A 26,925-nucleotide genomic window follows, 5' to 3' on the forward strand; every position below is an offset into this window, starting at 1 on the left:
ATTTATGATTTATAAAGTTACCACAATTGTTGTTGTCCAGGGTTTGTGCGGCATAACGGTACTTACATTTATCGTATCGATTTATAATGTGAATAAGCGATTATACTGAATTGTCATATCGATTTGTAGTATATTATGCGATATGTACATCAATGTGTGTGTTCTAATCGTTGCTCAGTTAACGATTTCTATTAAACTCGCTGCACATTATTTGAAGTATGAATTGTTGTAAATAGATATTATGTGTTTGCTAGTGTCAATTATTACGATATTTGTCGTATGAATCATGTTAAAACATGTTAATAATATAAATCGTTACTTTTATTAGCATGGTAAATAATAACTCGAATATCATTACAAATAACTGAATCACCTTTCCTTTGGCAGGGTCAGCCCATTCTTTGTAAAGATCTTCAATTATTTCTCTTCGATGAGTATGTACAATCACCAACTGAAACAATATTGAACATAACAAACATCTGAGAAACTATATCGATTTGAATGGTGCAGTGGGCTGCCATTACGAATGAGCTCATTTGCTTGCAAAGGATATGTGGGATCTGACCCTTGATACAGAGTTGTTGTCAGAACTTCTGCAAAAGAACATAGAGCTACCAGTTGCAAAGTATACTTTTGAATCTGCTCTTTTTTATTTAATATCTGATAGATCCTCAGTTGCACGACAAAGGATGGTCCGACAACAGACGATGATAAAAGGTGCTCCGACAACAGACAATGACAAAAGGTGCTCCCACGACAGCAGACGATGACAAAGGGTGCTCCTCCAGAGGTGTAAGGGTGATTCAGAATGGAGAGGGCAACATATTTTGAGGTTGAGACTCTTCAAGCATAGGTGTTGCTTAGGGCGAAAACAAAAGGTTATTCTCCATTTTCTAGCTGGAGGAGATTTTGGTACATTACTCGAAACATTGTTTCATGGCGCTAATGGCAGGAAAGGATACTTTAGTCTTGGTAAACGCATCGGACTTCGATGCTAAGTGATGCAGACATACACGGGGAAACGAGCCCCACATGCTTACATATGTGGCGCTCATTTAGACCTGAGAACACACACATGCATGTTCCAGAGGGAAACATATAACCTGCTTCGCTCGGTGAGGGTTTCTTCTGATCATGCATATGAAAAAAAAAATTAATCAAGAGCATTGTGATTAGGGGTGTCAACGGGCTGGGTTTACCCGGACCAAACCCTATAGGGTTCAAGTGTGGTGACAAATTAGAAGACCCGATTAAGACCTGGGTCTGGACCTGAAGGTCCGATTAATACATGGACCCGAATACACTTTGTGAAATTTTATACCAGGCTCAGACCTGACCCGAGTTTAGATTAAGACCAACAATTTTTCAATGTAAAAATGATAAAAAAATATTACTTTATCGGGTATGGTCTGGTTCTTGTAGTTCTTATTGAATATGAGTATGATTTTTCTTATATGAGACCTGATTAGACCGGGGTCTGAACCCGATACGATGTCCAAAAATCTGGTTCAAGTCTGTTTTCGCATGGTCCAAACCAAGCCCTACTGGTTGACACCATTAATTGTGATGCCAAAATGCCCTACACTTTGACCAGGGGTAAGCCCTCGGAGTGTAACACTGACAGGACAGCGACCCCACTTATGGCGGCACAGGATGAGCCAGTACGACTAGGTTTCTGGGCATATAATATCAAAAAATACCATACGCTTGCTTGTCGATCCATGAACTCCCTGTTTATCATGTGAATTTGGGCTGTTGTTATTAGCAAAATTCGGTGAGTCTATTCTAAGCATCTACAAACGCAGTCCAAGCATCAAAAGGCACGACGCCATAGGAAGCGAGTGAGTTCAGTTCCTGCAACAGCTTAAGTTGATTAGTGATTAAGTGCAAACAGGCTCAAAACTCAAAAGGTTGCAAAATTTTGGCCATTAACTGTCTAGGTCAAGACTCATATTTTAATCCAAGAATAAGATGTTTGTAACAAGGAGTTTTGGTCACATTTCCTGAGGCGTGTTGAATTGGTATTATCTCAGCTATTGCTTGGACGCCACGATGATTCACCAAGTTCACGAACTCAGTGATTACAAGTTCATGATCTTGGTCCCCCAAGAAAAGCACAAGTCTTAACTTGGAGTCACCTACCCAGCTGCTGAGTGAGAGAGATTAGACGTCACGGACAAGTGGTGTGGAAAGCGACACGCCAAGGCAGCCCCAACATGACGAGTCAAACACATGCCTTTTTAGTTTTAGCTGCCCCTTGCAGACGTAAGCACGAGCACGTCACTTGCTTTCCCCCCCCCCCCCCCCCACAACTGGCACGTGGCAGGGTTGATGGTGGAAATCCAAAGGAAACAAACAGAAGTCGCGTCCTTCTCGCTGCCCTCCGCGCCACCTGCCAAGATTCAACGAACCGCCTATCGCGCCTGACCATCCGTGCACCCCCAAGTGCGCTGCTGTCAAAAATACCCTTTAGATTACCTGGCCTTTTTACCCAACTGTTCTTTCAGTTTGAGAATTCAGACAGGACCCCAACCGATCCGGGTTGTGTGCAGTGGGGTTGGTCCATACAACTGGAATGACCTGGTCCAAATGGCTGGATCAGTCTTACCGTTAAAATCATTGACTTTTTACTTTTCTAGAGTCCAAGCAAATTACCACAGCCATGTAAACGAATGAATAAGTAAGTCTCTTACAACTAGGCCTTAACATGAGCCGAGCCGAGCTTGACCGGTTCGAAATCGGCTCTATTAGAACACAGATGTGCTCCAGCTGAAACTCAAAAGCTCGTCTTGGTTGTTGTGCTTAATTCAATTGGTGCACTGATTAAAAAATGTAAAATTTATCAATTTAGAAATACACGTGCTTGATTGGTTTGGGATCTTTGAATTTTTTATTGGATTTGGATTTTTAACATTTCCCCAACCAAATTTGGTAGCTACCGTAATTCCCTGCAAAAGAGGGGCGTCTTTGTAAAGTGCCAATAACGAAGACGCGTGTCGGTGCCATTCTTTGGAAACACTATGGGCAAGTGAGTAATTGTGTCCTCCAGTTTGTGTGTTGGCAAAGCATTGCCTTGAGTTGGATAGCTTCTGGAGAATAGTTTTCCCTTATTTCTGCCCCCTCGATTCCTTCCCTTCTCCTCCGCCTTCATTCCCCCCCCCCCCCCCCCTCTCTCTCTGTCTCTCTGTGACAGAGAAAACGTATAGGGCTTCCGATTTCTTCGGCCTCCAAGTTTCAACCTTGTTCGTATTCTCCCTTGTCCTTTCTGTGAAATTTGTACATAAAACTGAAGCGTCTTCAGATCGATTTTTATTGATTCACTCAGTCTTCTTCTCCTAGGGCATCTTCTCTTCTTGAGTTTGATTTTATCCGAATCTCCAACTTGTATATCTCGATTTCACTTCTTCTGTATTCTGAAGAATTTCTGATACTGTGTAAAAACTTGGGTTTTATTTTCTTCATTCTAGTGTTTGTAATCGGAGTCTTCGTCTTGCGGATCAGGGTTTCTTCAAAAAAGGTGTGATCTTTTTAGTTTTTTTAAGGGGAAGATGTTGTGCTAAAGGGGATTTGGGGTATTTGTGATATCCGGAAGAGGGAATTTTTTGGGGGGTGGGGTTTGGGAATTCAGCGTTTCGTTGGGATATTTGGGCGCTGTGGTCGATCATGGGGGTTCCCATTGCTCTTTACTCTAGCCCTCCCAGCAGCGTCTGTTCCACGCCCCATCCTTGCCACATCAACTCCCACTCTTTCACGGACTACGATCTGAACGCTAGGTTGTCGTCTTCGTCGACGTCCGCCATTTCTCAGAAGTCGATGGCTGGGGGGCTCTCTTGCCTATTCTCCTCTCCGACGGTGAAGCACGGGTCGAGCTTTGTGAATGAGGAGCTTGGCTCGCTGTGGCACGGACGCGTCATGGCGGAGAGGGGCGAGGAATTGAGCAGCTCCTTCTGCTACTCGTCTCTGGGTTATTCGTTCAAGGGCAGGGATCAAAGCCCCATCTCGGTCTTCCATGGCCCGGTTTCATGCAGCAGCGCGGGATCGAGGAGCCCTCCCGTGCGGATTTTGAGGGATAGGAGCGGGGATACACATCCACAGATATCGTTGAGGATTCATAGAGACGGGCTATTCAACAGCTTCGTTCGTAATGCATTGGGGTTCTGCGTGGATTACGATTCACCGAGCGTTCCGATGCCTGTTGATATCGTAACAGATGAAATATCGTCACTCGCCTCGATCGGTGAAGCGCTAACTTTCAATATGGAAGACAATTTCGTTGAGGATGCTTCGGTGATTGATTACCGGGAAAAGCCCCATCTTGGCTACTATGGCAATCGTCGCCTCGAACCGTATGCACGAAAGATCTTATTGGGTGCTCAGAAGAGGCATAAGATTTTCTACCAGGAGTTTGTATTGAAGGCATTTTGTGAGGCAGAGAGAGCTCACAGGGGGCAGGTTTGTTCTTAGTTTCCATTTGAAGAGTTGTGTTCCACATTGCTGTTTGATCTCTATCCAATTTGTTTGTTTTTTCTCAAACAAACAAATTATGAATGTCGAAATTAGAAAGTTTCTGATGATGGGTTTTCCCGCTGGTTCCTGTGTTTGTTCAGATGCGGGCAAATGGTGATCCCTATTTGCAGCATTGTGTAGAAACAGCTATGTTGCTTGCGGAGATTGGAGCAAACTCGACGGTTGTGTCAGCAGGGCTGCTGCATGATACGTTGGATGACTCCTTTGTGGATTATGAATATGTATACCGCATATTTGGTGCTGGTGTAGCTGATTTAGTCCGAGGGGTGAGTTCAACTAATAACAGAGTGCTTTTATTTGCATTTCTATAATTCTAATAGTCTTCAGTATGCTTCCCACGTCGAACTGTTTCTCTCTCAGTTTTCCTTTTTATTAGAACAATATTGTTTGATGCTTTCATTTTCTCTTCTTAACTGGTTATTGTTGAATGTTGATCCCCTGGTATAGGTTGAGTTATCATAGCATGGTGATGTTTGATCCATTCACTAAGAATGATGTGTGTTAAGGAGCTGTTGTCACTGAAGTTCAAATGAAGCTGAACAAGCACATTTGGCTTTAGTTTTAAGAAATGGGAAAAGTGAATGAAAACGGTCGAATATATTCTTATCTAATGCAAGTGTCTCGGGCCGATCTTTCGGAACGGGGCATGTCCAGTGCGGAGCTCTACTGAGTGAAAAATGCATAGAGTGTAGGAACACGCGGTGTGCGTTTATTTGATCGGTGATGTGCATTGGTAGCACGGCATGCGATAGGCATTGGTATCGTCGTTAGTGCATCGTTGTGTGGCGGCACAAACGTGGAGTGTTGTTTGGTTAAGTAGTGCCAACGGATCAGAGGATGTTGCCTTTGGAGATTTGGTTAAGGACTTCTCGGCTTGCAAGTTTTCCACGCATAGCGGTTGGACGCACGGGGTGCGTGTGGGTTGGGGCTAATTCCCTCAGGAATCACCTTAGGTGATTCCAACCGAGTATGGTGACTCGGGGCTAGGCGAGTGAATGCCTAGGCGCCGACGAATGAGTTTGGGTGGTGCTCTTCGCTATGGTGTTCAATCATCAATTGATATTCGGACTGGGGGGCACATGGTCTTGTTCTTTCAGTGGTGAGGTTTTGCTATGTCATATGCATGGAGCTGCAATACACTTCATGGTACGCAAGGCTAAGGCAAAATTTGTGCCTTTTTTGGAAGTGATAGCTGGTATGGGACGGCTATGCACTAAGCGACATGGACTACATGGAATGCGCATTTGAAAATGCGCTTGATCAGCTTTCACTAGGCAGTTGCACACTGGGTGGTGCGTAGGGCCAATGAAAATGATTCAACACATGGAAACATGTTGGTACGCGGTCTTTGGCCGTTAGGCTGGCCACTTTGGGCAGCTTGGCGCGTCGCCGATTTGCAAAGCATTCTATGCTCGTGACAGAGCGATAGAAAGGCTTACGGCAGTAAGGAAGGATCGTCGCGCCGCACTGGCTTATTGAAAAAAGTAAGCCCGTGACAAAGCATGCTTTAAAATTTTTTCTAAGCACATAGGCCTTAAGGTGCAATTAATAAAATTTTTGTTTAGACTTCATCCCATGATTATATGCTAATGTTCTCTTCTTGTTCATGCAATGTATGTTTTGAAACACTTCGGCCTTTGCATTTCTTATACAAATGGCTCTGTGACATAAACAAAAAAGTGTGTGTCAGGTCAGAGCACCGTCAGTGCTTGCTCTGATGTCGTTCATCTCATGCATCCCAAATACCATGGAGGAACTATTTTTTCAGCAGTTCATTTTGAAAACCTTAGATGTCGTTCATACCGAGCATAAACGGCTCTGAAAAAAAATGTGGGACCCATCTATATGGCGTAGAATCCATCCGTGGTATTTGGGATGCCGATGGGATGAACAACATCAGAGCAACCCGTCAGTGCTTGCAAAAGTGCAAAGAAAATAGATCTGGTAGGACGTTCAAGGCATTCTTACCGATGAGCACGAAACTGACAGATTGTGAGGGCTTGATATGTCAGGATAGCGTCCATCAAGCTTATACTTTATCTTGTTCTAGTTGATAGATTGAAATTTGAAAATTTTGAATTCGTTGTGAAACAATTAATCTCTTTTGTTTGTTTTTTTATGTACGATTTTCTTTTTTTTCTTTTCACAATGCATGGGGAGCTTTGTTTTGGCTGCGTTTTTTTGTTTCATTGAGAATTTTTGCTTGACCATCTTTTCCTTTCTTTAGTTTGAATTTTTTATTATTGTTTCAATTTTTAAATTGTAAAAACAAAATTTCAAAACTATTTTCCTTTTTCTTGTGTCACGGTTTAGATAGGAAGGTATCTTTTGGCGTCTGATGCACTTGCTTAGTTGCTTCTCTTCCTGGAATGCCTTTTATTTGGTTTGATTCAATGGCTTGATCAAGGTGGCCCCCATGGATTGGTTGGACCCTTCTTAGTCTCTTTTGGCTTCCCATTCCACTTGTCTACTTGTCCTCGTAGGTTGCTTTCTAATGTGTTCCAACTTCCGACTCATTGAATTGGGCAAGTTGTCCACATGCATCGAGTCAGATTAGGTCTTGAACACTCAAGCACACACACATACAAACTATTTCTGAGTCTTAAACGCATGATTGTATGAGAAAGTGGATAATTAAGTTTTGTTCTTAATTTCATGAGAAGTATTCTAGAGTTGTTTGGTCCAAGATTGTGAGTAGCATATCGTTACCCGTATCGGTCGTGCCCAGAGTTAGATACGTATCGTAGTGTATGCAAAAAATTTAAAAAAATATTAAATTTTTTAAAGAAATCAAGAAAATAAATAAATAAAAAATAACACATTAAACAATGATGAATTGCACAAAATACAACTATAAAATCACATATGAAGCATTTATGTCTCTATGAGCAGCATAAGACATCATCAAAATCAACTAATATAGATAATATTGCATGCATATCTCACAAGAACAATGCAAAATATTAAATATCTTGCAATTAAGAACATGCCACACGACTCATACTTTCATATTACATAAACAAAAGCAAAATAACCAAGTTTATGAACACTTAAGTGTTAAATAACCAAGTTTTTTGAAAATATAACTTCAATTATAATATCATATTATCTTCTTCTCCTCCTCCTTCTTCGACATCCACATTGTCTCTAATATATGTGAGCTCTTTATCATCTACCTCTTGTGCCCTTTCTATGTTGATTCACTATCCTCTTCATTAAAAATGTCTGCTTTTTTAAATCATGCATCAAATACATCAAAATATTTTAAACTGATGTAATCCAAGGTTTTAAAACCCAGTGACTCGGGACTCGACTCGTTCTTTATTGACTCGTGACTCGGTGACTCAGACCAGGTTCTGTTAACTTTTGATTTTAAAAGAAAAACAATATATAATTTGTCTCAAACCATGTTTTTCAGTAAACAAGAGATGATAAACTCATATACAGGCTCTATGATGCAACAATATGGTGGGATTGATGAAGATATTACTAGTAAGATGAGTTCGATGGATTAAATATTGACAAGCTAGTGGAGTGCTATGTGATGGACGAGCACTTTTATGATTGCAAGAATGTTTCCAAGATTGTTGTAATACCAACATTCTTACATGGTGCCCAGTGTTGAGAGAATTCCTGTTATAGAGATGTGTATAGTAGGATGAATGTATAAAATAACAAAAGACATAAATGAATGCATTAGAAGACACTTAAGAGTACTGCCAATAACAGAAAAAGAAGGTTGTTGCTTAGGATGGTTTGGACATGTTTCACAGAGACTTGTCACAACATTAATGATACCATGTTAGTGGAAAAGCTAAGAAAAGAGGAAGACCATTGAAGATTTGGAGGGTGGTTGTGAAAAGATACATCAAAGGTTGCATTATGATAGATGTTGTAGCTCGTGATCGGAAGAAATGGAGAAACAAACCTCCTAAAGCCAATCTTCCAATGTTACTCTATGCATAATATCTATTGTCAGCATGCATTTAATTCTCAACTTTGCATTTCTAAGTTATCTTTTCAGACTAGTCATCCTATCTTATTCTTAATGCTTATACTAATGAGGGCCAGTTCTTTATATGATTTGAATCATCAAACTTAGTAAACTGGTCAAAGACTCAGAATGATGTACTTAGTTTTTCTTCCACAAGAATTACACAATATCTAAATGTAGGAGATGCTATTTCTGAGGGGATTTGGTTATGCAAAATTGAAGATGATTGAGCAGAACTCCCATAATACCATTAGCTCGGTATCATTTTTTTATTCTGAAATACCCAAAAAATCAAATTTCAAACATCCCGAACTCGGCCGAGTCAGGCCCGAGTCTTGGCAAACCGAGTTTGCCTTGCCGGGCTGACTCGTTAGAGAGCCGAGCCGAGCTGAGTCACCAAGTTGTCTCGGCGAGTTTTAAAACCTTGATGTAATCATAATGTCTCTTTGATAATAACTTTTTCATTTGTTTAAAAAGATGACATGAAAAAATTTAAATTAGTTGAGTTTTGTATGATAAACTCCGCCTGTGTAGTTATACACTGCCGGTCCCAAGCCCGGATAAACGAGGAGGGTTGCGGTAGGCCTGTGACAGCCAGCATAAAAACTTTGTCATATCCTATGAAAATGAACCAATATGAGAATTTCGTTGGGGCGTTCCCTACTGAGCGACGCGCTGTACTCTCTAGGCCCGGAGGCAGTGATAAATGTGCAAGGGTTGCTAGGTCGTCGCCCAGAAGCGACGCGTCACACCGGCGCCCGGGTGTGGTGTCAAATAGGCAAGGGTTCCCTCACTTTGTTGGACGGGTGGGGGTAAAGAAGTTAGTCCAAGACCATAAAATTAGGTTAGCCACTTGGAACATAGGGTCTTTAAATGGTAAGTTGGTAGAGTTAGTAGATGTTATGTGTAGGAGAAAGATTGATATTTTATGTCTTCAAGAGACCAAATGGGTAGGTGAGAAAGCTAAAGTGATAGAACCTTGGGGATATAAGATTTGGTATACAGGAATAAATAGGAATAGGAATGGAGTAGGGATTGTTATGAGTCGTCAGTTTATAGATAATGTAGTTGAGGTCCGTAGGAAGGGTGATAGAATTTTACTTATTAAATTAGTATTAGGTACTGTTATCATCGCAAAATTGTTCCCCTCCCTTGCGAGAGAGAAACGAATTTGCGAGTCAAACTCGACCAAAGTTTTGAAAATGATTTTGAAAATTTACTCGCCTCCGTTTTGAAAATTTGCGGGAAAATTCCGTAGAATGGGATCCGCCTGTCGGTACGAGGTTCAACCGTTCCTGGCGCCTTTACCAGGGGTAATTAAACCAAGGACCAATTATGTGCTTTAACTCGACTCAAATATCTAAATTATGCTCTATTTTTCCTAGAATGCACAAAGAATCAGGCTTGTGCTATGGAATTTTAAAAAATGCAAGTTTGAAAAAAATATGATGTTTGCTTTGGAAAATTGAAATATGCTGGAAAAATGATTGGAAGAGTACTTGAAATTGGGATTCCTGGGAAAATCATTGAAGTTCATTGAAAATCAGAAATTTGCATTGGAAAGTGATTTCTCAGGAAAACTTGAACTTTGGAAAATCGATTTTGAAATTTGGAATTGCTTTTCTGAGAAAATGGATTTGAGAATTCTGAGAAAATCAAGAAATTCATTGGAAAATGACTTTTGAAATGAAAAATGAATTCTCAAGAAAACTGGAAAATATGAGAAAATAAATTTCTAAAAACTTGGGATTTTGAAATTTGAGAATTTGAAAACATAGGAAAATCTTGATTTGAACTTGGGAAATGCTTTGAAATGTCATTTGAAAACTTAGGATTTTGAGAAAATCAGATCCTGAGAAAGACTTGGAAATTCTTGAGAAAATTGGATTTTCTGAAATTGAAATTGGAAAATGAGTTTGAAATAATGCAATTTGAATGATATGAATGAATGAATATGAATTTGAAAAGGGAATTTCATTGAGGAATTGGGAAATCCTTTTAAAACTTTGAAAAATGCAGTGCATTTTGAAGTTAGCCTAAGAGTGTAGGCTGAATGTGGCTGATACGAAGATCATAAATCTTGGTTTTCTTCGTATTCTGACTATGGCCATAAATACGAATCCCACCGAGTTTATAAACTCCATAAAAGCTTGTGCACGTGCCATTCGTGTAAACCATAGTGAATTTGAAACAAATATGCATGAATCATACATCACATATTAAAATTTGCATAAATTAAACTATATGCAATGCAACCCTATTCTAAGCAGAAATGTAACTCTTATTCCAAATTATTACATTTGATGTTACATTGAATTGAAATAAAATAAGAAAATAAAATCTTCTTCTTGAATATTCCTGCAAAACTAGAAAACAAGGTTAGCACAAAAATGTAGGTTTTTCTGAATTTATCCGAAAATATGGGAAATTATCGGATATTATTCAGATATAAACCCAAAATCATACCCCCTTTGATATAAACATGATGAATAATGAATAAATTTTGAAAATAAACTTGAAAATTTGAGATTGGGGTCAAAATGACCAAAATACCCCTGATGACCTTGAAATCAGGGTTTTCTGAAAGAATTTTTATAAATTTTGGAATTTTGAAAATCAAATGAAATAAATCAAACATAATATGATAAAACATGATGATATGCATGAAAATTTATGAAATTAGAAATTGAAATTTCGAAATTATGGTCAAAATGACCAAAATACCCCCGATAACAAGACTATGGCCTTGAAACCAGGGTTTTCTGAAATAAATTTTGCAAAATTGAAAAATATGAAATGCAAAGGAGATTGAAATTAACCCTAATACGATTCTACATGCTTATGTACATGATAAAAACCCTAAAATGGCGAAAATATAACAAAATATTGAATTTAACCTGATTTTCGCTTGATTTTCACTTCTGAATTTAAAGATAAACTAACACATGGAGCAAATGAACTTGGAATTAATCCAAATTTGGCATGGACACCCAAAATAACCCTAAAAACAGAATGGAGCTCGAAAATCTAATTTTTTTGTATTTTTAGACATAGAAATTTAAGTAAAAACCCTAAATTTTATGATTTTTGCCTAAAATATTGATTCTAAAGGGGATTTAGGATATCAAACTTCCATAAAAATTTCCCAAATTTTATGGGGTGACAGAGGACAGTAAGGCAAGGATTTTTGCCTTTTATACTTTCTGTTTTTGACCTATGGTCGGAGCTGTACCACTCCGACAAGTCGGATCGGAATCCGGCGACTCGAGTAAATGAAGGAAACAGACAGGTTTTGGTTGAAAATATGGGGAAAATAGCATACAAATGGGAAAATGGCTGAAATTGTGGGAACATGTTCCTGACAAACTGAGGAAAATTTTCTATTTTTACAGAATTGGGATTTGGATTACAGTTTGGAAAAGGGAATGCTGTTATCAGAGATCTAAATCTCTGGAGTTTCTGGACATTGGAATCTGTTAGACAGAAAGAGAAAATCCGGGAAAATTAATGAAACAGATTCAAAAATTCTCAAATTTTGGGAAATGTCAGTAAATTATGTTAGGAACAACTTTCATGTTGAAAGTTTTTGCAGACGAGCTACAGATTTGGCGGACTTGATGCATTAGGGTCTGTCTATACCCTGACAAAGGAAAATCGAGATTTTCCCAGGGGTCTGAGAAATCCGATTTTTTACAGAGGTCAAAACTAATTGGAAAAATCTCAAAATTTCCAGATCATTAGTAGATTCAATCATGAATCTACTGTGATTTTTAGAAGACGATCCGGATCTCCCACAAGGGTGGTGCCGGAGGTTCTTTTTTTGCTACATGAGAAATTGAAAATTTAGAGAAGCAGAAAACCCGGTTTAGAATTTGATTAGTTTAGAAAGGTTCCGAAACCTGAACAGACCTAAGTTTTTGACAGGACATTGCAGACACCACAATATAACTACCACAAAATTTTTAGAATTTTTGAACGAAAATATATATATGCGGTAACAACTGAATTCTGCATGTGAATCTAAAACCTATGAACTAATCATTAACTATTAATAGAACTAAGCTAAATGACTAGTAAATCAAGGAACAAAACTAAATGCAACATTAAATGTGAAGGAAACATAAGATCTGCATGATGATGATAAGGCATAAAAAAAAAAACAAAAAAAAAAAATTTAATAAAATATTAGGGAGGCATGAAGCACTTCATTGATTTTGGCCATTTGAAAAGGGGGACCTAATCCATCGAATTGGATTGATCATCTCGTTCATATGGCCTACACAAGAGCATCCTTATCTTCTATGATTTTAAACTCAAAAACATCTTTCAAATTTGAGTTTTGAATGAACCTTATGTTAGCTTGCTACACGGTTGGAGGTCTCGAAGTAGCTGGAAGCAATGATTGAAGAAGATGGCGGGGAGAGGTGCTCGGTTGAAGGTGATTGCAGCAGGTAGCTGGAGCAATGGCTGCACTGTTGGAAGAGGAGGCTTGCTACCTTGGTGTAGGAGACTGCAAATAGCTGGGTGTCTTGGAGATGGTGGTGCTGCTACTGTGCTGAACCGGTGGTGGAGTGCCGGCTATGGCCGGAGATGATGTTGAACCTGTTGCTACGGTACACCAATGGAGGGAGCTGCAGCTGTGGCAATGACTGCCAATGATTGTGGCTGGAGGTTCAGGAGGGAGCTTGGAAGTGCCGGCTGGTTCTTGAAGGGGCTGTGAGGGTTGCTGTGGCTGTCACAGCCAAGGAGAGAAGAAGAGAGAGAGAGAGAGAGAGAGAGAGAGAGAGAGATAGAGAGGCGTGAGATGGGAGAGAGGCCACCGTTCTTTCTTTGTGCTTCCTTTTTTTTTTGGTTTTAAACTTAGGTTTTAATTGCCTTCTAACCTAGGTCTTAATGACCTAATGAAAAAGGAAATCTCCCCTTTACGTGAATGGGTTGGAGGTTGGGGAAAAAGAGAGAAAGAAAGAAGGGAAGAAGGAAAAGGGAAAGAAGAGGAAGAAGAAAAGGAAGAAAGGAAGAAGAAAGGGAAAGAGAGGGAAAAAGAAAAAGGAAAGAAAGAAAGAAATAGGGCTGGAGGTTTGGGCAACCACCTTGTGGGTCCCACCTCTCTAAAAAAAATAAAAATAAAATAAAAAAAATAAATAAAAATCAATAAAAACAAAAATAAACAAATAAAAAGAAGCATCTTTTTTTTTTTTTTAATAAAATAGAAATGCAAATGAATGGGCCATCTCAGAGCGGGTCCAAATTTTGATTTTGAAATTCATTTTGACGATTAGAGGGGCAAAATAGTATTTTTAGAAAAATTTTTTAGACGAAACGAGCTATTTTTGACAGTTTTTGAAACGAGCTCGGATCTTGAAGTTCAATACCCCGTTGCGAAGCAAATTCAATATAGAATTTAAAAATATAATTTTGAAAGAAATCCAGATTATTTTTCTCGAGAAAATGCTTCCAAATCTATTTTTAGACAAAACGAGCTATTTTTGGTAGTTTTTGAAATGAGCTCGAATTTTGAAGTTCAATAGCTCATTGCAAAGCAAATCCAGTGTAGAATTTGAAAATTTGATTTTAAAAGAAATCCAGATTGTTTTTCTCGAGAAAATATTTCCAAACGAAACGAGCTATTTTTGGCAGTTTTTGAAACGATCGCGAATTTTGAAGTTTAATAGCTCGTTGCGAAGCAAATCCAGTATAGAATTTAAAATTTTGATTTTGGAAGAAATCCAGATTGTTTTTCTCAAGAAAATATTTCCAAATTTAGAATCTCGGGGTGAAAATGCCAATTTTGGAAACCCGAGGTTTGAAATTGATTTCTGAAAACTTTTAAAACTCAATCTGGATTGAAATTTATAAAACTGGAGTTCTGGACTTCGAAAATGAAATGAAATGTGATGAAATGTTATGAAATGCTGAGAAATGATATGAAATGATGAGAAATGACATGAAATGCTATGCGAAATGCTAACCCTGAATGAAGAATTTTGGATGTCAGACCCCGATCGACACTTGTATCAGTTTAGAAAGCATTAAAATTGATAAAATTTTCAAAATAGCTCAAGAAATGGTTTTCGGGACTCTACTGGGTCAGAGTGACACTGAAAATTGAGGTTCGAGCTGGATTGAACTGAGATGAGCCAGATTGAGCTAGGTTTTAGAGTTTCAGAACTCCAATGAGCTGACAATGATACTGACTCAATTGACCTTTCCGACTGAATTTTCAAGAAAACTTGCCATTTTTAGAGAAATGGTACGGAATGATCACTGGAGCGAATTGAATTACGAACTTGAGCTGGCTTTGAGCTAAAAAAAAAAGGTCAATAATACTGACATGAACTAAAATCGAAGCTCAAACACTACCTCAATTGACTAAACTCAACTCAATTTCAGCTGAAAGAGCTAAAATGGACTAAGATGGGCTCCTAGACACTTGGAAATGGTTTTGAACTGAAACTGGAGTGCTTGAACTTCTGGTGAGCTCAAGTTAGACTCTGGGGAACATGACTGACTAGGAATGACTAACTCGGAGACAATTGGTTTGGATTTGAGTTAGAAATGAGCTCATTTCTAAAGAAATGATCCCATTTTGGCAGGAATGGTCAGAAATGAAAATGGTCTGTTCATTGTGAGCTCAGATGAGCTTGAAATGACTGATATTCTAACTATTCTGAACTGACCAACAAGTTTGGTTGACTCTGACTGACTGGGGTCCGGGATGAACTAGGGGTAAAATGGTAATTTTCCTAGTGAAAAAGGGTAAAATGGTGATTTTCTGAAACTGACTCGGGGTTTGACTCCTACACTGACCTGACAGGGTTGGCACTGAACAAGGAGGATTGTTTGAGAATGAGTGAGGAAAATTTGGGGTGTTTACAGATGCCCCTCTTTGCTACTAAGCCGGCTTGAAGACGAGCTTAGTGGCAAAGAAAAACACACCAAATTTGGGCTATAAAAATGCCCCAGTTAGAAGGATCTGACTGGATATGAAGAGATTTAGCCCTGATGAAAATGGTAGATATGAAATGGAGAATGAAGAGGAAAGAATTTACTTCAAAAGAAGTGATATTCAGGTTTTGCCCTTAATCTGGATGGGACAGGAAATACCTCGTGTAGAAACGAAGCTCAGGTTTGACCCTTAACCTGACCGGGAAATGAAATACCTCATCAAAGGAGGCTCAGGTTTGTACCCTTATCCTGATTGGGCAGAAAATGAAATACCTCATCAAAGGAGGCTCAGGTTTGTACCCTTATCCTGATTGGGTAGAAAATGAAATACCTCATCAAAGGAGGCTCAGGTTTGTACCCTTATCCTGATTGGGTAGAAAATGAAATACCTCATCGAAGGAGGCTCAGGTTTGTACCCTTATCCTGATTGGGCAGAAAATGAAATACCTCATCAAAGGAGGCTCAGGTTTGTACCCTTATCCTGATTGGGTAGAAAATGAAATACCTCATCAAAGGAGGCTCAGGTTTGTACCCTTATCCTGATTGGGCAGAAAAATGAAATACCTCATCAAAGGAGGCTCAGGTTTGTACCCTTATCCTGATTGGGCAGAAAAATGAAATACCTCATCAAAGGAGGCTCAGGTTTGTACCCTTATCCTGATTGGGCAAAAAATGAAATACCTCATCAAAGGAGGCTCAGGTTTGTACCCTTATCCTGATTGGGCAGAAAATAAAATACCTCATCAAAGGAGGCTCAGGTTTGTACCCTTATCCTGATTGGGCGGAAAATAAAATACCTCAACAAAGGAGGCTCAGGTTTGTACCCTTATCCTGATTGGGCAGAAAATAAAATACCTCATCAAAGGAGGCTCAGGTTTGTACCCTTATCCTGATTGGGCGGAAAATAAAATACCTCATCAAAGGAGGCTCAGGTTTGTACCCTTATCCTGATTGGGCGGAAAATAAAATACCTCAACAAAGGAGGCTCAGGTTTGTACCCTTATCCTGATTGGGCAGAAAATGAAATACCTCATCAAAGGAGGCTCAGGTTTGTACCCTTATCCTGATTGGGTAGAAAATGAAATACCTCATCAAAGGAGGCTCAGGTTTGTACCTTTATCCTGATTGGGCGGAAAATAAAATACATCAATAAAGGAGGCTCAGGTTTGTACCCTTATCCTGATTGGGCAGAAAATAAAATACCTCATCAAAGGAGGCTCAGGTTTGTACCCTTATCCTGATTGGGCGAAAAATGAAATACCTCATCAAAGGAGGCTCAGGTTTATACCCTTATCCTGATTGGGCGGAAAATGAAATGGTAAGTTGGATGGTGAATAAGACAATTTTCTTGAAGAGGAATAAGGTGACTCTTTCGACAACACGAAAGATGAATTCTTTCGACAATGCGAAAGATAAGAAAGGCGATCCAAAGGAACAAGGCGATTCTTTCAACAGCGCGAAAGATGACAAGGCGATCCAAAGGAGTAAGGCGATTCTTTTGACAACGCAAAAGATGAATTCTTTCAACAACGCAAAAGATGAATTCTTTCGACAACGCGAAAGATGACAAGGCGATCCAGAGGAGCAAGGCGACTCTTTCAACAACGCGAAAGATGAAAAGGCGATCCAAAGGAGTAAGGCGATTCTTTTGTCAACGCAAAAGATGAATTCTTTCGACAACGCGAAAGATGGGAAAGGCGATCCAAAGGAACAAGGCGATTCTTTCAACAACGCGAAAGATGACAAGGCGATCCAAAGGAGTAAGGCGATTCTTTTGTCAACGCAAAAGATGAATTCTTTCGACAACGCGAAAGATGGGAAAGGCGATTCAAAGGAACAAGGCGATTCTTTCAACAACGTGAAAGATGACAAGGCGATCCAAAGGAGTAAGGCGATTCTTTTGACAACGCAAAAGATGAATTCTTTCGACAACGCGAAAGATGGGAAAGGCGATCCAAAGGAACAAGGCGATTCTTTCAACAACGTGAAAGATGACAAGGCGATCCAAAGGAGTAAGGCGATTCTTTTGACAACGCAAAAGATGAATTCTTTCGACAACGCGAAAGATGGAAAAAGGTTACTCTCTCAAGGAGGTAAAAGGTGATATCAGGATGTGTCAAGATGGACATCGAGTTCTTCACTTCATGTCAAGATAGTAAGAAAATATTGCCAAAATATTAAAAATTATTTGTTGATTCAAAAGGCTTGAAATTGATGTATATTTGTATGAAAATCTTTCCTCTTTTCTACCTGAAGTATTACCTCCGACTGGGCTTAACTCCGTAGAATCAAGATTCGAATTCAAATTGCTTGCAATTGGCTTTCTTTCAAGGAAGCTATCAATTTCCTTGATATGAGCAGAAAAGAGAGTATTCTTGATATTGTGAGAGCAATTGGTGAAAGAATATTGATAATAGAATTTCACAAAATTAAAGAAGATTCTTTGGCAAATTTGGCAGTCTGATATCCTGGGATTCTTTTCTCATGATGATCTTTCTGCCCACTTTTTTTCTTTTTTTGGCAGAATTAGAGCTCTCTTAGGCTTTTGGAGATTTTATTACATCATCCTTCATTTTGGAGATGTCCTGACTTTTCTCTCTCTCTTTTTTTGGAAGGGTACGTCACAAACTCCTTCATCTTGGAGATGTTCCGATCCTTCTTTTCTCTCAGGGATTATATCGACAGTTATTGGCTTATTGGTTGAAAATCTTTTGATGATAGCAGAAATTAAATATCCTTTAGGGTTTGTCGGGAGGCTCATCGCAGTCGCCTTCATCTTGACGGTGCTCTGAACTTTCCCTGGAACGATCCGTCACAAACTCCGTCATCTTGGAGATGATCCAAATCTTCTTTGGCCCCGGGGGTCTACTCGCCTAATTCGCCTTCATCTTGACGACAGTTGAGAGATCCCTTTTGCAGATATTTAATTGCAGCTTAGGTGATTGAGGAGATATAAAGATTGAGTGGATTTTTCTGTATCACCCAGGATATTTCGATTGCTTTATTTTCCAAGAATGACCTTTAAAAATGTGCCATTGACTGCGATCAATATCAATCACTCATGGCTTTGCAACAACATTGAATTTTCTTTACTGGCCATATCGTGGATTTATTCTTCATCCTTTTGGTTGACCAATGGAAAGATTTTGAATTTTAAATCTTTTTTCGCGAAAGCTTTGTCCTTTCGGAAGTAGTACTGAAGGTATTCTGAGGTAATGTTTTTGTGCAATAAAGATTTTTGAAATCGACAAATATTCGACGACAAGTTGGCAAAATTTTCTTGAAATCCCTTGTGAAAGTGAGCATTTGAGATGCAACGCAACACATCCATGACTAAATTGAATCCTGAAAAGACTTAGTAAGAGATCAACTCAAAGGTTAGGTTTGGTTTTGATTTACCAGCTCGAAAGCAGGATTTGTTGACCGACCAGCTCGAAAGCAGGATTTTGCTATTTTTGGTAAAATAGTTGACATTGATAGAGTTGTGGCCCGAAGGCTTGAAAATGATGGACATTAATGAAATTGTAACCCGAAGGCTTGGTAAGTGATAAATATTGACAAAGTTGAAAATCGAAGGCAGGAGAATGACTGATGCTGATAAGATTGTAACCCGAAGGCTTGAATTGAGAATCTGATAGAGTGGGCGGCCCGGAGGCCTGATTGATCAAATTGGATGTCCCGAAGATTGAAATAGAGAATTAGGTGACCCAGAGGTCGAAATTAGAAATTTGGAAATTAGAAATTGGATGACCCGAAGGTCGAAATTGACATAATTGATATTGAACTTGAATTCTGATGAAAGGTCAGCGTGAAGACTGCACCTAAGAGATCGAATAACGCGACCAATGGGCAAGACACCAACACGAGTGTTAGATTTTTAAAGGGTACCAGTACGAGCACTGGATTTTGAAAACGTACCAGTACAAGCATTATGTTTTGAAAGATTACCAGTACGAATACTGGGTTTTGGAAGATTACCAGTACGAGCACTGGATTTTGAGAGATTACCAATACGAACACTAGATTTAGAAAATTTTACCAGCACGAACACTGGTTTTTGAAAATCTTATCAGCACGGACACTGGATTTTGAAAATTTACCAGCACGAACATTGGTTTTTTTTTGAAAATTTTACCAACACGAACACTGGATTTTTGAAAATTTTACCAGCACGAACACTGGTTTTTGAAAATCTTACCAGCACGAGCACTGGATTTTGAAAATTTACCCAACTGATTCTGATGAGAGATTTTCAATCTTCATCCTCACGATGACTTAGACAACTGTCGGGGTCTCAGGATTTATCCCTTATCCTGAATAGGTAGTTCAGGTTTATCCCTTAACCTGAAGGGGAAGTTCAGGTTTATCCCTTAACCTGAAGGGGAATTGAATATGATGCATATGGATGCAAATGAATGTGAATGAATGCATGCAAATGCAAATGAATGCAAATGTATGTAAATGAATGCAAATGCATGCAAATGCATGCAAAATGGGAGATTTATTTGACCCTGCCTGCATACAGGATGTTTTAAAGACAATTTTCAAAATAATGCCCCAGTATAACTGGGGAGTGAGAAGTTGGATGAAAGGATAAGTAATTGATATTTGAAGAATACTTTCTAACTTTTGATTGATTCAGGAGAGACTCTGAAAAATATCACTTCTCACAGAAGGACATGGTGCAGAGAAGGAGAAATTGATCATTTTATTGATGCATTGAAGGAAAATGACAAATCAAGGAAAGATAGGCAGGATTACATCATCCTTTGAAGGCAAAATGAGAAATGGGAAAATGCTAGCATCGTCGGCTTTTTGAGTAATCGAGGAAAGATGGCCAGTCCTTATTTTTATCTTCAACGAGGATATTCTTATCAATGCAATCTTGAATAATGTTCTTGAAGACAAAACAGTGGTCAGTATCGTGTCCTACTGCCCGATGGAATTTGCAGAATTGGTCCATGAACCTTCCCATGATCGTGGGAGGATCTGTGGCTCTTGGGATTTTTACCATTTCTTTGGTCAACATATATTCAAGGATTTCATCGAGAGATTGCTCAAGAGGAGTAAACTAACGATCGTCACCCCAGCCATCCTGTTTTATCTTTTCTTTCTGCTGACTCAATTTTTCACTCTTCTTTGAAGACTTTTCTTTCTGATCTGCATGATTGCTTTTGGCCATTTGAAAAGGGGGACCTAATCCATCGAATTGGATTGATCATCTCGTTCATATGGCCTACACAAGAGCATCCTTATCTTCTATGATTTTAAACTCAAAAACATCTTTCAAATTTGAGTTTTGAATGAACCTTATGTTAGCTTGCTACACGGTTGGAGGTCTCGAAGTAGCTGGAAGCAATGATTGAAGAAGATGGCGGGGAGAGGTGCTCGGTTGAAGGTGATTGCAGCAGGTAGCTGGAGCAATGGCTGCACTGTTGGAAGAGGAGGCTTGCTACCTTGGTGTAGGAGACTGCAAATAGCTGGGTGTCTTGGAGATGGTGGTGCTGCTACTGTGCTGAACCGGTGGTGGAGTGCCGGCTATGGCCGGAGATGATGTTGAACCTGTTGCTACGGTACACCAATGGAGGGAGCTGCAGCTGTGGCAATGACTGCCAATGATTGTGGCTGGAGGTTCAGGAGGGAGCTTGGAAGTGCCGGCTGGTTCTTGAAGGGGCTGTGAGGGTTGCTGTGGCTGTCACAGCCAAGGAGAGAAGAGAGAGAGAGAGAGAGAGAGAGAGAGAGAGAGAGAGAGAGAGAGAGGCGTGAGATGGGAGAGAGGCCACCGTTCTTTCTTTGTGCTTCCTTTTTTTTTTGGTTTTAAACTTAGGTTTTAATTGCCTTCTAACCTAGGTCTTAATGACCTAATGAAAAAGGAAATCTCCCCTTTACGTGAATGGGTTGGAGGTTGGGGAAAAAGAGAGAAAGAAAGAAGGGAAGAAGGAAAAGGGAAAGAAGAGGAAGAAGAAAAGGAAGAAAGGAAGAAGAAAGGGAAAGAGAGGGAAAAAGAAAAAGGAAAGAAAGAAATAGGGCTGGAGGTTTGGGCAACCACCTTGTGGGTCCCACCTCTCTAAAAAAAATAAAAATAAAATAAAAAAAATAAATAAAAATCAATAAAAACAAAAATAAACAAATAAAAAGAAGCATCTTTTTTTTTTTTTTAATAAAATAGAAATGCAAATGAATGGGCCATCTCAGAGCGGGTCCAAATTTTGATTTTGAAATTCATTTTGACGATTAGAGGGGCAAAATAGTATTTTTAGAAAAATTTTTTAGACGAAACGAGCTATTTTTGACAGTTTTTGAAACGAGCTCGGATCTTGAAGTTCAATACCCCGTTGCGAAGCAAATTCAATATAGAATTTAAAAATATAATTTTGAAAGAAATCCAGATTATTTTTCTCGAGAAAATGCTTCCAAATCTATTTTTAGACAAAACGAGCTATTTTTGGTAGTTTTTGAAATGAGCTCGAATTTTGAAGTTCAATAGCTCATTGCAAAGCAAATCCAGTGTAGAATTTGAAAATTTGATTTTAAAAGAAATCCAGATTGTTTTTCTCGAGAAAATATTTCCAAACGAAACGAGCTATTTTTGGCAGTTTTTGAAACAATCGCGAATTTTGAAGTTTAATAGCTCGTTGCGAAGCAAATCCAGTATAGAATTTAAAATTTTGATTTTGGAAGAAATCCAGATTGTTTTTCTCAAGAAAATATTTCCAAATTTAGAATCTCGGGGTGAAAATGCCAATTTTGGAAACCCGAGGTTTGAAATTGATTTCTGAAAACTTTTAAAACTCAATCTGGATTGAAATTTATAAAACTGGAGTTCTGGACTTCGAAAATGAAATGAAATGTGATGAAATGTTATGAAATGCTGAGAAATGATATGAAATGATGAGAAATGACATGAAATGCTATGCGAAATGCTAACCCTGAATGAAGAATTTTGGATGTCAGACCCCGATCGACACTTGTATCAGTTTAGAAAGCATTAAAATTGATAAAATTTTCAAAATAGCTCAAGAAATGGTTTTCGGGACTCTACTGGGTCAGAGTGACACTGAAAATTGAGGTTCGAGCTGGATTGAACTGAGATGAGCCAGATTGAGCTAGGTTTTAGAGTTTCAGAACTCCAATGAGCTGACAATGATACTGACTCAATTGACCTTTCCGACTGAATTTTCAAGAAAACTTGCCATTTTTAGAGAAATGGTACGGAATGATCACTGGAGCGAATTGAATTACGAACTTGAGCTGGCTTTGAGCTAAAAAAAAAAGGTCAATAATACTGACATGAACTAAAATCGAAGCTCAAACACTACCTCAATTGACTAAACTCAACTCAATTTCAGCTGAAAGAGCTAAAATGGACTAAGATGGGCTCCTAGACACTTGGAAATGGTTTTGAACTGAAACTGGAGTGCTTGAACTTCTGGTGAGCTCAAGTTAGACTCTGGGGAACATGACTGACTAGGAATGACTAACTCGGAGACAATTGGTTTGGATTTGAGTTAGAAATGAGCTCATTTCTAAAGAAATGATCCCATTTTGGCAGGAATGGTCAGAAATGAAAATGGTCTGTTCATTGTGAGCTCAGATGAGCTTGAAATGACTGATATTCTAACTATTCTGAACTGACCAACAAGTTTGGTTGACTCTGACTGACTGGGGTCCGGGATGAACTAGGGGTAAAATGGTAATTTTCCTAGTGAAAAAGGGTAAAATGGTGATTTTCTGAAACTGACTCGGGGTTTGACTCCTACACTGACCTGACAGGGTTGGCACTGAACAAGGAGGATTGTTTGAGAATGAGTGAGGAAAATTTGGGGTGTTTACAGATGCCCCTCTTTGCTACTAAGCCGGCTTGAAGACGAGCTTAGTGGCAAAGAAAAACACACCAAATTTGGGCTATAAAAATGCCCCAGTTAGAAGGATCTGACTGGATATGAAGAGATTTAGCCCTGATGAAAATGGTAGATATGAAATGGAGAATGAAGAGGAAAGAATTTACTTCAAAAGAAGTGATATTCAGGTTTTGCCCTTAATCTGGATGGGACAGGAAATACCTCGTGTAGAAACGAAGCTCAGGTTTGACCCTTAACCTGACCGGGAAATGAAATACCTCATCAAAGGAGGCTCAGGTTTGTACCCTTATCCTGATTGGGCAGAAAATGAAATACCTCATCAAAGGAGGCTCAGGTTTGTACCCTTATCCTGATTGGGTAGAAAATGAAATACCTCATCAAAGGAGGCTCAGGTTTGTACCCTTATCCTGATTGGGTAGAAAATGAAATACCTCATCGAAGGAGGCTCAGGTTTGTACCCTTATCCTGATTGGGCAGAAAATGAAATACCTCATCAAAGGAGGCTCAGGTTTGTACCCTTATCCTGATTGGGTAGAAAATGAAATACCTCATCAAAGGAGGCTCAGGTTTGTACCCTTATCCTGATTGGGCAGAAAAATGAAATACCTCATCAAAGGAGGCTCAGGTTTGTACCCTTATCCTGATTGGGCAGAAAAATGAAATACCTCATCAAAGGAGGCTCAGGTTTGTACCCTTATCCTGATTGGGCAAAAAATGAAATACCTCATCAAAGGAGGCTCAGGTTTGTACCCTTATCCTGATTGGGCAGAAAATAAAATACCTCATCAAAGGAGGCTCAGGTTTGTACCCTTATCCTGATTGGGCGGAAAATAAAATACCTCAACAAAGGAGGCTCAGGTTTGTACCCTTATCCTGATTGGGCAGAAAATAAAATACCTCATCAAAGGAGGCTCAGGTTTGTACCCTTATCCTGATTGGGCGGAAAATAAAATACCTCATCAAAGGAGGCTCAGGTTTGTACCCTTATCCTGATTGGGCGGAAAATAAAATACCTCAACAAAGGAGGCTCAGGTTTGTACCCTTATCCTGATTGGGCAGAAAATGAAATACCTCATCAAAGGAGGCTCAGGTTTGTACCCTTATCCTGATTGGGTAGAAAATGAAATACCTCATCAAAGGAGGCTCAGGTTTGTACCTTTATCCTGATTGGGCGGAAAATAAAATACATCAATAAAGGAGGCTCAGGTTTGTACCCTTATCCTGATTGGGCAGAAAATAAAATACCTCATCAAAGGAGGCTCAGGTTTGTACCCTTATCCTGATTGGGCGAAAAATGAAATACCTCATCAAAGGAGGCTCAGGTTTATACCCTTATCCTGATTGGGCGGAAAATGAAATGGTAAGTTGGATGGTGAATAAGACAATTTTCTTGAAGAGGAATAAGGTGACTCTTTCGACAACACGAAAGATGAATTCTTTCGACAATGCGAAAGATAAGAAAGGCGATCCAAAGGAACAAGGCGATTCTTTCAACAGCGCGAAAGATGACAAGGCGATCCAAAGGAGTAAGGCGATTCTTTTGACAACGCAAAAGATGAATTCTTTCAACAACGCAAAAGATGAATTCTTTCGACAACGCGAAAGATGACAAGGCGATCCAGAGGAGCAAGGCGACTCTTTCAACAACGCGAAAGATGAAAAGGCGATCCAAAGGAGTAAGGCGATTCTTTTGTCAACGCAAAAGATGAATTCTTTCGACAACGCGAAAGATGGGAAAGGCGATCCAAAGGAACAAGGCGATTCTTTCAACAACGCGAAAGATGACAAGGCGATCCAAAGGAGTAAGGCGATTCTTTTGTCAACGCAAAAGATGAATTCTTTCGACAACGCGAAAGATGGGAAAGGCGATCCAAAGGAACAAGGCGATTCTTTCAACAACGTGAAAGATGACAAGGCGATCCAAAGGAGTAAGGCGATTCTTTTGACAACGCAAAAGATGAATTCTTTCGACAACGCGAAAGATGGGAAAGGCGATCCAAAGGAACAAGGCGATTCTTTCAACAACGTGAAAGATGACAAGGCGATCCAAAGGAGTAAGGCGATTCTTTTGACAACGCAAAAGATGAATTCTTTCGACAACGCGAAAGATGGAAAAAGGTTACTCTCTCAAGGAGGTAAAAGGTGATATCAGGATGTGTCAAGATGGACATCGAGTTCTTCACTTCATGTCAAGATAGTAAGAAAATATTGCCAAAATATTAAAAATTATTTGTTGATTCAAAAGGCTTGAAATTGATGTATATTTGTATGAAAATCTTTCCTCTTTTCTACCTGAAGTATTACCTCCGACTGGGCTTAACTCCGTAGAATCAAGATTCGAATTCAAATTGCTTGCAATTGGCTTTCTTTCAAGGAAGCTATCAATTTCCTTGATATGAGCAGAAAAGAGAGTATTCTTGATATTGTGAGAGCAATTGGTGAAAGAATATTGATAATAGAATTTCACAAAATTAAAGAAGATTCTTTGGCAAATTTGGCAGTCTGATATCCTGGGATTCTTTTCTCATGATGATCTTTCTGCCCACTTTTTTTCTTTTTTTGGCAGAATTAGAGCTCTCTTAGGCTTTTGGAGATTTTATTACATCATCCTTCATTTTGGAGATGTCCTGACTTTTCTCTCTCTCTTTTTTTGGAAGGGTACGTCACAAACTCCTTCATCTTGGAGATGTTCCGATCCTTCTTTTCTCTCAGGGATTATATCGACAGTTATTGGCTTATTGGTTGAAAATCTTTTGATGATAGCAGAAATTAAATATCCTTTAGGGTTTGTCGGGAGGCTCATCGCAGTCGCCTTCATCTTGACGGTGCTCTGAACTTTCCCTGGAACGATCCGTCACAAACTCCGTCATCTTGGAGATGATCCAAATCTTCTTTGGCCCCGGGGGTCTACTCGCCTAATTCGCCTTCATCTTGACGACAGTTGAGAGATCCCTTTTGCAGATATTTAATTGCAGCTTAGGTGATTGAGGAGATATAAAGATTGAGTGGATTTTTCTGTATCACCCAGGATATTTCGATTGCTTTATTTTCCAAGAATGACCTTTAAAAATGTGCCATTGACTGCGATCAATATCAATCACTCATGGCTTTGCAACAACATTGAATTTTCTTTACTGGCCATATCGTGGATTTATTCTTCATCCTTTTGGTTGACCAATGGAAAGATTTTGAATTTTAAATCTTTTTTCGCGAAAGCTTTGTCCTTTCGGAAGTAGTACTGAAGGTATTCTGAGGTAATGTTTTTGTGCAATAAAGATTTTTGAAATCGACAAATATTCGACGACAAGTTGGCAAAATTTTCTTGAAATCCCTTGTGAAAGTGAGCATTTGAGATGCAACGCAACACATCCATGACTAAATTGAATCCTGAAAAGACTTAGTAAGAGATCAACTCAAAGGTTAGGTTTGGTTTTGATTTACCAGCTCGAAAGCAGGATTTGTTGACCGACCAGCTCGAAAGCAGGATTTTGCTATTTTTGGTAAAATAGTTGACATTGATAGAGTTGTGGCCCGAAGGCTTGAAAATGATGGACATTAATGAAATTGTAACCCGAAGGCTTGGTAAGTGATAAATAT

The 26,925-nt window shown here is 39.2% G+C and overlaps 1 protein-coding gene across 1 annotated transcript in view; it reads left to right on the forward strand.

The window, feature by feature from the left end:
- Positions 1–3,174: 3,174 nt before the first annotated feature.
- The window catches only part of LOC149841527 (putative GTP diphosphokinase RSH2, chloroplastic), a 58,528-nt gene continuing 34,777 nt past the window's right edge, over positions 3,175–26,925 (forward strand). The window contains exons 1-2 of the mRNA XM_090003884.1: positions 3,175–4,452; positions 4,608–4,793. Of these exons, the coding sequence (XP_089860010.1) occupies positions 3,664–4,452; positions 4,608–4,793 (975 nt within the window). The 5' untranslated portion in view covers positions 3,175–3,663. The remainder of the gene's footprint in view (positions 4,453–4,607; positions 4,794–26,925) is intronic.

This window comes from Nuphar pumila, chromosome 4 (genome assembly GCF_984573655.1).
Source record: "Nuphar pumila chromosome 4, dmNupPumi1.hap1.1, whole genome shotgun sequence".
Classification (NCBI taxonomy): Eukaryota; Viridiplantae; Streptophyta; class Magnoliopsida; order Nymphaeales; family Nymphaeaceae; genus Nuphar; species Nuphar pumila.